We start from the raw sequence: 12,515 nt of genomic DNA, 5'->3' as shown, positions 1-12,515 counted from the left end.
AGTCAGGGGGAGGGGTGGCAGAGGAAGGAAGGAAGGAAGGAAAAACAAAGCAAAGCAGCCTGGGTAAAGCAAATTGTGAAGTGCCTGGTTTCTAAGTGAAAAGTTGCTGGTTTAAATCCACCTAAGACGCACCGTGGAAGAAAGTCTTGGCAATTTATTTCTAAAAATAGTCTAAGAGATAAACCTTGAAAACCCCACGGAGCAATTCTAGCCTAAAACACACGGGGTTGCTAAGGGAGGGAATTAACTCAATAGAAACTGGGGATTTTTTAAAATCTACTCCAATTCAGGTTAATGGAAATGATTCATGAAATTCTTCCAAATTTTCTAAGCATTCAGCCATGCTTTCCCACCACCCTGAGCATGAGCCGGGAGGACGTGGAGACAGTAACCATGGTAGTCGTGTGTCTGCCAGGGAAGTCCAAGTTCCCCACCTGCCCGTGATCAAGCGCAAGAGCCAAGGATAAGTACTGCTGCCTGGTCCCGCAGCTGCATCTCCCAGGGGGTTTGCAAAAAGATTTTATATGACACTTATTCTTTTCAGTGTGCTTTCACTATGCACCTGCTCTGAGCACAATAGCAGGCCACATATTCAGAAGAAGAAGATAGAAATGGTAGACATAGGAGTTAAGGGATGTTTTTCACAAGATGGTTTTTACCAGCTAGATTTGTAGGGGGCAATATATAAAATATGCAATAAACAATCTTGACAATGTGAACACTAACAACCTAAGTGGATAGTTGAATTGTTTTATGAGTTTTGTGATGCTTTCCCATCTTTTTCTACAAAGACATTGTTTTTAATTTTTATTATGAAAGATCTACTTAATTTCATAATTTTTATTATGAAAGATCTACTTGTTCATTGAAAAATTTTATGAAAATGCAGGAGATTCTGAGGGGAAAATATTACTTCTGCTAAACAAGAATGGTGTCTACTTCCTAAACAACATGCCTTTGGAAACTCTATGAACTTTGATAAATGCCAATAGTTATAGAAAGGCTTCAGGGTCGCTATGAGTCATACTCGACTCGACAGCAATCAACAACAATATATATCTCATAAATGAGTCATCTCATCTTCTGCTATATTATGTTTGACTATTTTTCCCACGTGTATGTATATTTGTGTAAGGGTAAAGACTAGGTATGAATTATGGCAAAGGGGCGGGGTTAACCTCATGCAGGAGATACTGTTAAGATACTAACTTTCTATATCGTTTCTCGAGCCTATACAAGGCCAAACCCAAACATCATCAAGATCCAATTCAATGATGCTTCTTCCCTGAAGCTTTTTCTTACCCCTTTAAGCACAAGTCATATTTCAGGTACACTATAAGTGCTACTTACCTGCCTGCCTTTTTCCTCTGAACCACTTTGAAATTTTACTTGTGCTTTTCTTATTCTTCTTTCAAGTAATCATTACTTGATCAATCCGTCTAGTCATTCAACAACCTTTCAAAGGATGTTATAGGCTGCATCTATACCGGGTGTTGGGTAGAATAACTAATGAGTGAAGCAGGCATGAATGACTGCTGTCCTCACATGATGCACACCATGTAGGTGGAGACACCAACCTTAAACAAATGACCTTCCTAACCTGATACAAAGTTGCAACCGTGGTAAATAAGGGGGCTTTGAACTCCATTATGGAAAATACAGGAGAGGCTCTGCAGCAATGTTGACAGGTATATCTGAGTCAAAGCATTCACAGATGTGAGGTGGATGTAGTTTTCCCACCAGAAAGAAGAAGTAAGTACAAGGGATGATGACCGGAACACAAAGAATTACAATTGGTGTATGACAAGGCTGTACAAGGAGATAAAGACCAGGCACTGTGGCAAGGATTTGTTTCATCTTCTGAGCAGTGGGAAACACTGAGGATTTATGATCACTCTGGCTCTCCAGCTGATGAATGGTCTTAGATGCTTGTAAGCTGGCCCTCACTCTGGCATTCCTGTAAACAACAGAACCAAACTCTGCCTGCTCCTGTTGCGTCCCCACAGTTACTGGCATGCTTGAGCCCGTTTTTGAAGCTATTGTGTGAATCCATCTTCATGAGGGACTTCCACTTTTTCAGTGACCCTTGATTTTCAAAGTATAAAATAAATAGGGCAATTTTTATCTTTCTTTCCTGTTATCTACTTAATCATAGACTCCTTGAGAACTGAGGCAATATTTTACATGTTATACTCTATATACTTCATAACACAGTATCTGCCTGACAGTAGAGGAACAAGAAATATTGACTAACAGAATGAGGCCCTAGTTCACAGGCGTTTCTCAAATGTCTCCACTTTTGGCACCACCCAAACATGGTCTGAACATGCAAGAAGAGTCTTACTGTCAGCTGTTACTCATATTTGTAAAAAAGAAGTCAAAGTAAAGCAAAAGCCTTACTTCTACTCAGTGGTTTTTACCTTCCATGTGGAATATATAGGTTCGAGTCTCCTAAAACACCTCCTGCACAGCCACCACCTAGCTGTCAGTGGCTTGTGTTATTGTGACACTGAACGAGTTTCCTCAGAGTTTCCAGACTAAGAGGAGATCAAAAGAAAGGTCTGTGAGTAGAAATCAGCCAGTGAGACCTCTGTGAATCACAATGGCCAAAACAAGCCAGTGAGAACTCTGTGAATTCCAGTGGCCAACTCTGTAAGTGCTTGTGGGAAAGGTGCTGGACCTGGGTGTGTTCCTGTTAGGCATGAGGTCACCACAGTCAGGGGCCAAATCAGTGACAGCTAACAGCATCCTTAATGCATTGAGATTAGTCATCCAGGTGGAGGAATGAAAGGATACAGAGTCTGCTGTGATAGACACTTTCCTTCTAAATGCCAGACTCTTTCACAAGCTCTTTTCTCCTCTCATGATTTTTCCATTTGTGTGTTCTGAATCTGTCACATAAATCAACAGTGCCCACGCTTACAGAACCGAAAAGAAAAACAGAGTAGACAATACATCAAAAACAATAGCCATGGTTCTGATTAGAATCAAGTCTCCTGAGTAGTTGTATTTCATTCCCCTTTCCTATTTAATTTATTTTTGTGGCAGAAAATATATCTGTGGCAGTTAGTACATTCTGTCACCCATCTGACGCTAATCATTTCAAGGCTCGGAGACACACTGTGCATTCACAATGTGTCTAGAGGAACACTGTCAGTGGAGTTCTGTGCACGCCCAAACACACAGGGTTTTGAATACACTATAATTTTATACTTTTATATATATGTCACCTTAATCCATGAGTTCTTCATTGTCTCTCATACACCCATATCTTGTCTGATACTATATTCTAAATAAAGTAGTTCTTCCTCTTAGTGCTTGAAGGTGAAAAATGAAGTGGGTAAAACTGTTTCTTTTCAGCCAGAGGGGTAGCAGGAAAAAAGTTGAAACATGCACCTTCCCCCCCAAAAAAAAAAGCCGAGTGTCAGTAACTTGTGAAACTTGTACAATGACAAGAGCCAAGAGATTTACTGCAGAGCTAATGTGTGTATAATCCTGCGGTGAGCACTTTTGTGCGTGAAGAGCAGGCACGGGATCTTTGTGGGCTGGACTGACTCCTTACAGATGTACAATCCGTGTATCAAAAATGCCTAAGGCTTACGGAGTCTAGGCTATCTTTGAAGAGATATTGCCCTCATGTTGGCATGTACCTTCCCGGTTGCTCACTGCCCCTGAAGTGTCCCAAGGCACCTAAGGATGAGTATGGTAGTGGAACCCCTCTTACACATTAGTGGACTGCTAAAGGGTTAGGGTTGAGTGGTGGTGGCTGGATATTGCTGGTTACCTACCACCTTCTGCCTCCAATTCCGGGAAGGGATTCAATCATGCTTCATCCACCCTGGCCCCACAAACCCTCCCTCTTTTCTCCTTCCTGCCTACTCCACTGATGTGAGCATTTCCAGGTCTTCATTACCATTACCCTCTTCCCCCCTTCCCACACCTGGCCCCCTTCCCATACCTCCCTTGTGACCTCACATGGTCCTTCTGTTGCCCTATCGCACCTTGTAGTATGGACGAAGTCAGCCACCTTCCCTTGTGTGACCCAGTCAACCCCACAGCTCCTGGTATATTATTTGAGGTAGTTGTGGAGGGTGGGCAGGGTGTGGCCCCAGCCCTACTTTGGAGCCTGTTCCATTGGAGGTGCTGCCTGGGAATTTTTACAAAGCTTTCCTAATTGCAGTATATCTGACAGTGAGGTATTCTAAAAATGAGGAGTGGGTGTATAGGGATTTTGGAGGTTTTTCTTCATAGGTTTTTTCCCTCCCTATGTTTTCTGCTATTGTGCAAAATATATCTTCTGCTTTATAGGTAAAAGTACAGAGATGCCACTGTTTAAATTATCTTTTTTAAAGAAAGCTGAATAAAAAATGATTGCAATTATTGATTTGAGAACAGTTTTTCAAAATTATCTAGAATGTTGTTGAGTCAATTACAACTCCTAGTAACCCTGTGAATCACAGATGTGCACCTTGCCCCAGCCTGCACCATCTTTATGGTCTCTGTAATGCTATATAGAAAATACTCATGCTGCATATATTACAAGGAGCTGAGGGACATTGTCGGTAGAGAGTTGTGCTGCTAACCCAAAGGCCATGCCGCTCTGCTGGTTAAAAGCCACCTAGTGGCTTCATGAAAGATGCACAATCTCCTCCCACTCAATTTACAGTCTCTAGAACCCAACTGGAGAGTCAGCTATGAGCAAGCTCCAATTTGATGGCAGGGAGTTGAGTTCTTGTGTTGATTGTTATTGTTGTTGTTATTGTTGTTGTTGTTGTTGTTGTCATGTGCCGTTGAGTCACCTGTGACTCCTAGCGACCCTTTGTACAACAGCCCTAAACCCTCTTCTATCCTGTTCTGATCGTATTGTCTCTGACACGCCTACTCTCATTACCCCAGGCACTGAATCAATCCATCTCATTAAGGGTCTTCTTCTTCTGTGCTGTCCCTCCACCCTCCCAAGCATGACATCTCTCCAAGGACTGACCCCACCTGGAAACATGTCCAAATTATGTCAGACGAAGCTTCAGGATCCTTGCCTCCAAGGAGAAGCCTGGCTTCACCCTCTCCAGAACAAACTTGTTTGTTCTCCAAGCAGTCCATGGCATATTCAATACTCTTCTCCAGCACCATAGCTCAAAGGCATCAACTCTCCTTTTATCATCCCTAGTCACTGGCCAGTTCTCTGATGCATAGCAAGTGATTGCAAAGACCATGGCCTGGATCAGGTGCACCTTTGTCTCCAGACTGACATCATTGTTCTTCAATACTTTGGAGACATCTCTGACAGAAGATTTTCACAATGTAGTTTTTTAGTTTCCAGGCTGCTGGTACCAAGAATGTTGACTGTGGAGCCAAGCAAACTGAAGCTGTCAATAATCGCAATCTCTTCATCATTCATCAGGATGCTGCCAATCGGCCCAGTAGTGTGAATCTTTGTTTTTTTGATATTGAGCCTCAATCCATATTGACGGTTACATTCCTTGACCTTTTGCAGCGAGTGCTTCAGCAAGCAGGGTTGTGTCATCTGCATAACGCTGATTGTTGATGAGTCTACATCCAATCTTGATGTCATACTTCTCATAGAGCCCAGCCTCCTGGATAATGTGTTCTGCATATAGATTGAAAAGTCAGGGTGATAGGACACGTCTTTGATGCACACCCTTCCCAATTTTGAACTATGCAGTGCTTCCTTGCTGTTATATGTTACATTCAAAGACAGAAGCAATGCCAGGTTTCTGTCCCCAAGTGAGGTTCGTTCCTAAGTATACACATCCATCCTTTTGTCTTTAGAAAGCACAGCAAGAGTCCTCATTCGCCTTTTCCCAAATAGGTTCATTAAAGAGTTGATTCTGTCCCATTCACATAACAGATGCTTTGTGTTGGGCCTTTTTTCCTGTTAGACCTTCAAAAGACTTTCTTGGAATATGTGTGTGTGTTTTGCATTTGTCTTTCCTTCCAAAATAGCTCCATCTATAACACTGTGAAGCTCTGTTCAAAAAATAGTTAAGGAGTTCAGTTTTTCCTCTTGGCATAAGGGCAGAGTATCTCATTGACATGGCAATAGGAAAACAAAATGAGCTTTTATTCTGTGCAAGGAGCTAGATTCTCTCTTTGTGTAGCCTGGGGTACAGAAATAGGAGGAACCAGGATTAGGATAAATAAACAAGAGCCTGTCACCAGTAGGGCCAGTCTTTCTCCCATGTTCTCTGTTTATCCACTCCTTGGCATTTAAAAAGTCAGAGGAGAAAATTGTTTCATCTTATGCAGATGACTGAAGCCTGTTTAGAATCTAGTTGAAAGGACAATTTGAAAGAGCTACTGCCTCCTATAGAGGAGTGTGTCTTCCTTTAAAAAATCCATTTTACGTGCACAACTCGGGCCTATGGGATGGATGCCATATTTGCATCTCCTGCCTTTTACTTTCTAACCTCTCTAAAACTGCCCCCCCACCCCACTGAACAACTGACTCAATTGGTAGCATTCAACCCACAGAATGGATTTTAAATTGCTTAGTGTTTTAAAAGGTCTGCTTTTCTAGAAATTTCTCATACACTCATTGCCATAGAGTAGGAACAGACTCATAGCTGACCCTTTCACAAGTTTTTGAAGCTGTAAATCACATGGGAAAAGATTTTCCAACTTTCTCCCCAGCATCTCAGAGACAATGTGTTCCTGTGGGCTAGCAGTGCATTTCCCTGTGGTCATTAGAGCTCCCTTCTAAGAGTTTAGTGAGATAGAATTAGATCTGTAACAGAGATCAAATGATCCACATCCTCTCTTTTTTGTAGTAGTAGTTCATTTTATGACTTGGGCATGTTACTTCACCTGCCTGGGTGATAATTTCCTCAAAGGAGAAAGAGGAGTGTGCTGCTAAATATCTCTAACTGTCCATTTAATCACAGAATTAATGTACAGGAACCAAGGAGCTGAGGGTCTGGAATTAGGGTCTGGAGTAATCCTATTTATTATTAATTGTTTGATAGGACTAGTACTGCACAGTGCCACAGTTGTAAAATGGGACTGATATCGGGGCTGGAGGGAGACTGAGGTAGATGGGATAAACTATGTGTACTGCATTGAAACAGATGAGAGAGGGAACTATTTAAAAGGGTTATATAGAAGCTCTGGTGGCCTAGTGGCAAAAAGCTGTACTACAATCCCAAAGGTGCTCGGTTCAAATCCACCAGATGCTTCGCTGGAGAAGGAGGGGCAAACGCCTTCTGTGCCAGTTGGATCCAATTCGACAGTACACCAAATTAAAAATAAAAACAAAAATTAAAAAAGGGATATATAATTAAGTATTATTATCATGACAGGAGTCCAGAACAAAGGCTGCATAGTGGAGTGGACTTGCGGGGGAGGGATTGTATAGCAATGAAAGAATTTTTCTTTGACTTTTAAAAGAGAAAAATGCAACAGTGAATGAATGGAAATCCAAAGTCTCTATAAATTTTCATTTAAATTAATAAATAAAAAAGTACAGAAGCATATGGAAATACAGTTTTAAAAAAAGAAGATGCTTGTTTGGAGAATTTGGGCAAAACACTGTACTGTTGGGTTTTTTACAAAATGAAACACTCACTCCCCATCACTGATCTCATGTTTTTTTTTAGTGCTCAGACAAGTCATGCCTGAGGACACCTTCTCTGAAGAAGAGAGTTTCAGACGCCAACCTGGAAGGGAAGAAGGACTCAGGGATGCTGAAGTACATCAGACTGCAGGTATTGACACCTGGATCTGGAATATCGGTGGGACATTTCAGGGAAGGGACTCCCCATATCCTGTTTACTAGCATTTGGGGCATCCAGTGTCAGCAGTGTTGGCATAAACCAAGAGTGCCACCAAGTGTGCAAGGGGAAAATGACTTCTTCCTATGCTGCCAACTCCCACAGAGACAAGGCTTAAGGAGCTTGGCTGTAACTGCACCTCTCCCCACTGCAATAGAGCCACTTTCTCATCAGAACATACTGAAACATGGCTTCCATCTTTTCCAGGTAATGAGCCTGTCACCTGCACCCCTATCTCTGTTAATCAAAGCTGCACCCATTCTGACCGAGGAAATGTATGGAGACATCCAGCCGGCTGCCTGGGAGCTCTTGCTCAGCATGGATGAGCACATGGCAGGAGCAGCAGGTAAAGAAACCACCTGGCAGCCTGCTCCTGCAGCCACTGCCTTTACTGATCCAAGGTGCAAGCAGGAGAGAAGGGCATGTGTTCGATTGACTCCCCTTAGCCAGGCTCAGAAAGCTGGTCCAGGCTCCTTGTGCGCCCTTTTGTTTCACTATGTGGTTTGAACAAGACCATTAAGAGTCTCTCAAATCACAAATTCAAAATGGATGTCTCAGAATGAGTCCTCCCAAATTGTAGATGATGGTCTTGTCTTGATATATATACAAAAGAGACTATTCTTTGTATTATTATTTCCAGATTTAGTATGAGCACCTTTCTTAACTGCATTAAATCTTATGAGAGCATTTATCTATGTCTATTGTAGCTGATGTTAGATGGATCTTAGCTGAAAGCGGGGAATACCAGAAGAATGTCTATCTGTGTTTCATTGATTATGCAAAGGTGTTTGACTGTGTGGATCATAACAAACTGTGGCTGACTCTGAGAAGAATGGGAATCCCAGAACACTTGATCATTCTAATGCAAAACCTATACTCGGACCAAGAGGCAGTCGTCAGAAGAGAGCAGGGAAACACTGCATGGTTCAAAATTGGGAAAGGCATATGCCAGGGATGTGTCCTATCTCCATACCTTTTCAACCTGTATGCAAAACAGATTGTCTGAGAGGCCGGGCTCTATGAGGTGAAGTGTGATGTCAGGATTAGTGGAAGATCTGTCACCAATCTGCGTTATGCAGATGACACAACCCTGCTTGCTGAAACTGAGGAGGACCTCATGCACTTGCTGCAGAGGGTCAAGGCCTGCAGCCTTCAGTATGGATGAGGCTCAATGTCAAGAAGACAAAGATTCTCACCACTGGACCAATTGGCAGCATTAGGATGGGTGGTGAAGAGATTGAGATTGTTAACAACTTTAGTCTACTTGGCTCCACAGTCAAACCTCTTGGCATCAGTAGCCAGAAAATAAAAAAATGTATTGCAATGGGAAAGTCTGCTGTTAGGGCCCTCTCCAGGGTACTGAAGAGCAATGGTGTCACTCTGGCGACTAAGGTGCATCTGATACAGGCTATGGTCTTTGCAATCACTTGTTATTCATCAGAGAGTTGGACAATGACTAGGGAGGATAGAAGGAAAATTGATGCCTTTGAGCTGTGGTGCTGGAGAAGAGTATTAAATGTACCCTGGACTGCCAAGAAAACAAGCAGATTCATCCTGGAGAGGATTAGACCAGGCTACTCCTTGGAGGCAAGGATTCTGGGGCTTCGTCTGACATACTTTGGACATGTTATAAGGAGGGAGAGGTCCTTGGAGAGGGACATCATGCTTGGGAGGGTGGAGGGACAGCACAGGAGGGGAAGACCCTCTATGAGGTGGATTGATTCAGTGACTGGGGTAATTGGGATGGGTGTGTCAGAGGCAGTGCGATTGGCACAGGATAGAGCAGGGTTTAGGGCTGTTGTACATAGGGCCGCTATGAGTCACAAGCAACTCGATGGCACCTAACAACAACATACAACAACATTACAATTTAAAAGCAAATTTGTTGAAATGTAAGTGACTTGTCCAAAACTACATGGCTAATGAGTAGTGATTACAAAATATGTGATATTCATTTTTTTTCTCTAGATAATTTAATGTTTGCATGTTGTTGTTGTGAACCGACAAGTTAGAACTGACTCATAGATGACCCTCCAGCAGGAGCAATACATCACATGAGAGGAGGTCGCCCCTCTTTTTCCTGAGGAGGAGCTGATGGATTCAAACTGTGTGCCTTTGGGTTGACAGCACAATTCTTTGCCACTAAACCACCAGAGCTGCCAGATGTTTGTATAGTTATTTCAATTGAGAAATGCACATGGTAAAAATAAAAATCCAAAATCCTATGAAGTAGAAAAATTTTACCCTCTTTCTCATTAATTTCTGCTCCTTCCCCAGAAATTCATCAAGGGGTCATTATGTATATATGAATGTGTGTGTGTGTGTGTGTGTGTGTGTGTGTGTGTGTGTGTAGAGAGAGAGAGAGTTGGATGTTTCTCTTTTTGTTACATAAATGAAGCATGCTTTTGTACCTTGCATTCTTCAGTTAAAATATTTAGGAGATTCTTTCTAAAATGAGTTTACAGTTCTACCTCCTTTTAACAGCTACCAGATATTCCACTAAACAAATGAATACATCATCATTTTTTCAGATTAGTATTAAAATTTAGGTTGATTGCAGCCTTTTACCCTTTGATACAGTACTGTAATAAATGTGTTTACTTAAAATGAAAACTCAAATTTAGTATTGGTGAGTAAGCTGTAGCTTACGGAGCCCTAGTGGGGCAGGGAGGGGTTAGCTAAAAGGTCAGCTGTTTGGATTCATCATCCACTTTATAGGAGAAAAATGTGGTAGTTTGCTTCATGCCTGTGACATAGTTCTAGTCTGTCCTATAGAGTCACAGTGAGTCTGAATGAGATGGAATGAGTTTGGGGTTGAGGTTTAAAATGTATTGGACTTTGAATGACAGCCTAAAAATGTGGACTTTTGCCTAGAACAGTGGGGAGAGTTCTGGTTGAGAGAAAATGTTATCTACAGGATGTAGACGATTACCAAGATTGGTGTGGCAGCAATATATGGAGTAGTCTGATGTTGTAAGTAGCAATTTTTCTGATGAAGAGTTATATTGATGATGTCACCAGAACTAATGAGAAAGGCCAAAGCTAGAGGGGTACTTGAGAAGAAATTGATAAATTGATATATGAGGTAGCCAAAGCAAGTGGATGAAACCCCTGAGGGAAAATCAGAAGAGAGAAAAGCGTAATGATCACAACAGTAAGCTAGCTTAGAGGAGAAGAAAGGAGGGGGCCTGCAAAAGCCCCAGAAAAGAATCAGCAATGTATAACTTAAATAATCCCCAGTCACATAGGAAAGGAAGACAGCCTTTTAAGAAAAGTGTCATTAAAGTTAAATCAATTTGCAAAGAGCCTTTCTGTTGTCCTCCTGGGTGCTTACCATTTAAATGAGCAAATTCATAGTGCCTGGGGAGCTGGTTCTCGTCCTGGCCAGGTGCTACCCTGGACGCAAAGCTGTCATTGTCAAAACTATTGATGATGGCACCTCAGACCACCCTTCACCCTTACAGACATGCTCTAGTGGCTAGAACTGACCACTGTCCCTGAAAAATGACAGTTGTCATGGACAAGAAGAACATTGCCAGGAGGTCAAAGATCAAGTCTCTTTTGAAAGTTTTTAACTATAATCACCTCATTCCTAGAAGGTACTCAGTGAATATCCCCTTTGGCAAAAACCTTTGTCAACAAGAATGTCCTCAGAGACCCTGCTCTTCAACTCAAGACACCAGAAAAATCCAAGCTTAAGTTTGAGAAGAATCCAAGGTAAGGTTTGAAGAGAAGTATAAGACTGGCAAAATAAGTGGTTATTCTAGAAGCTGAGATTTAAAATTTTGTATTTCAGTAGTTAAAAAATACTCCCAGGGAAAAACATTTAAAAATAAATAACCCCCAGGAACTCTTATACATTGTTGGTGGGATTGTAAAATGGTGCAACCTCTCTGGAAGGCAGTTTGGTGCTTCTTCAAAAAGCTGAACATAGAAATTCTATATGACCCAGCTATTCTACTGCTTGGAATATACATGAGAAAATGAGAATTGAGACACAAACAAAGACTTGTACACCAGTGTTCATAGCAGTGTTACTCAACTATCACAAGAACATGGAAACAGCCCAAATGTCCAACCACAATTGAATGCATTGAGATATTATAGTACATTCAATACATGCTGTAACACTATGCAGCAAGCAGGAGCAATGATTTTGTAAATAACTACCTAACATGGGAGGAACTGAGAAACATTATGCTAAGTGAAAAAACTCAGTCCCATAGGACAAATACTGTATAAAACCATTGTTGTAGAATGAGTATGAGGATCCAAGGTGGGGAAGGGTGGGAGCAGAGAATGGGTGGGGTGGAGGGGGAGCATTAATCATAGAGTCACAAAATTTGAAGGGTGGAGGGAGAGGAGGTGAAATAAATGGGAAAGATCTGGTGTGAAAAACAATGCAAATAAACCAGTATAAAATAAACATTTAAAAAATACTCCCCCCAAAAATACCCCAATCTACAAGGATATATTGCACTAGAGCACCAAGAAGCCAGAACAGAGGGAAGAATTCAAGATATTAAAAAGCTGAACAGAAAATGTCAAAGGCAGCGCATGAAGACAAAGTAAAATATTACAATGAAATGTGGAGGGAGTTGAAGTCAGAAAATCAAAAGGGCCAAACTCGCTCAGCATTTCTTAAGCTCAAGGAACTGAAGAACAAATTCAAGCCTCAAATTGGTATACTTAAGGATGCTTTGGGCAGAATATGAAATGATCCAGGAA

General features: G+C 41.7%; 1 protein-coding gene across 1 annotated transcript in view; it reads left to right on the top strand.

The window, feature by feature from the left end:
- The window catches only part of UNC80 (unc-80 homolog (C. elegans)), a 295,977-nt gene that overhangs the window by 191,797 nt on the left and 91,665 nt on the right, over positions 1-12,515 (top strand). Inside the window, exons 30-31 of the mRNA XM_006891958.1 lie at positions 7,614-7,721; positions 7,995-8,133. Coding sequence (XP_006892020.1) covers positions 7,614-7,721; positions 7,995-8,133 — 247 coding nt within the window. The remainder of the gene's footprint in view (positions 1-7,613; positions 7,722-7,994; positions 8,134-12,515) is intronic.

This window comes from Elephantulus edwardii, unplaced genomic scaffold (assembly GCF_000299155.1).
Source record: "Elephantulus edwardii isolate Elephantulus edwardi_28Jun2011 unplaced genomic scaffold, EleEdw1.0 scaffold00106, whole genome shotgun sequence".
Classification (NCBI taxonomy): Eukaryota; Metazoa; Chordata; class Mammalia; order Macroscelidea; family Macroscelididae; genus Elephantulus; species Elephantulus edwardii.
The sequence above is the reverse complement of the archived record's forward strand: the minus strand, read 5'-3'. Positions and strand labels throughout refer to the sequence as shown.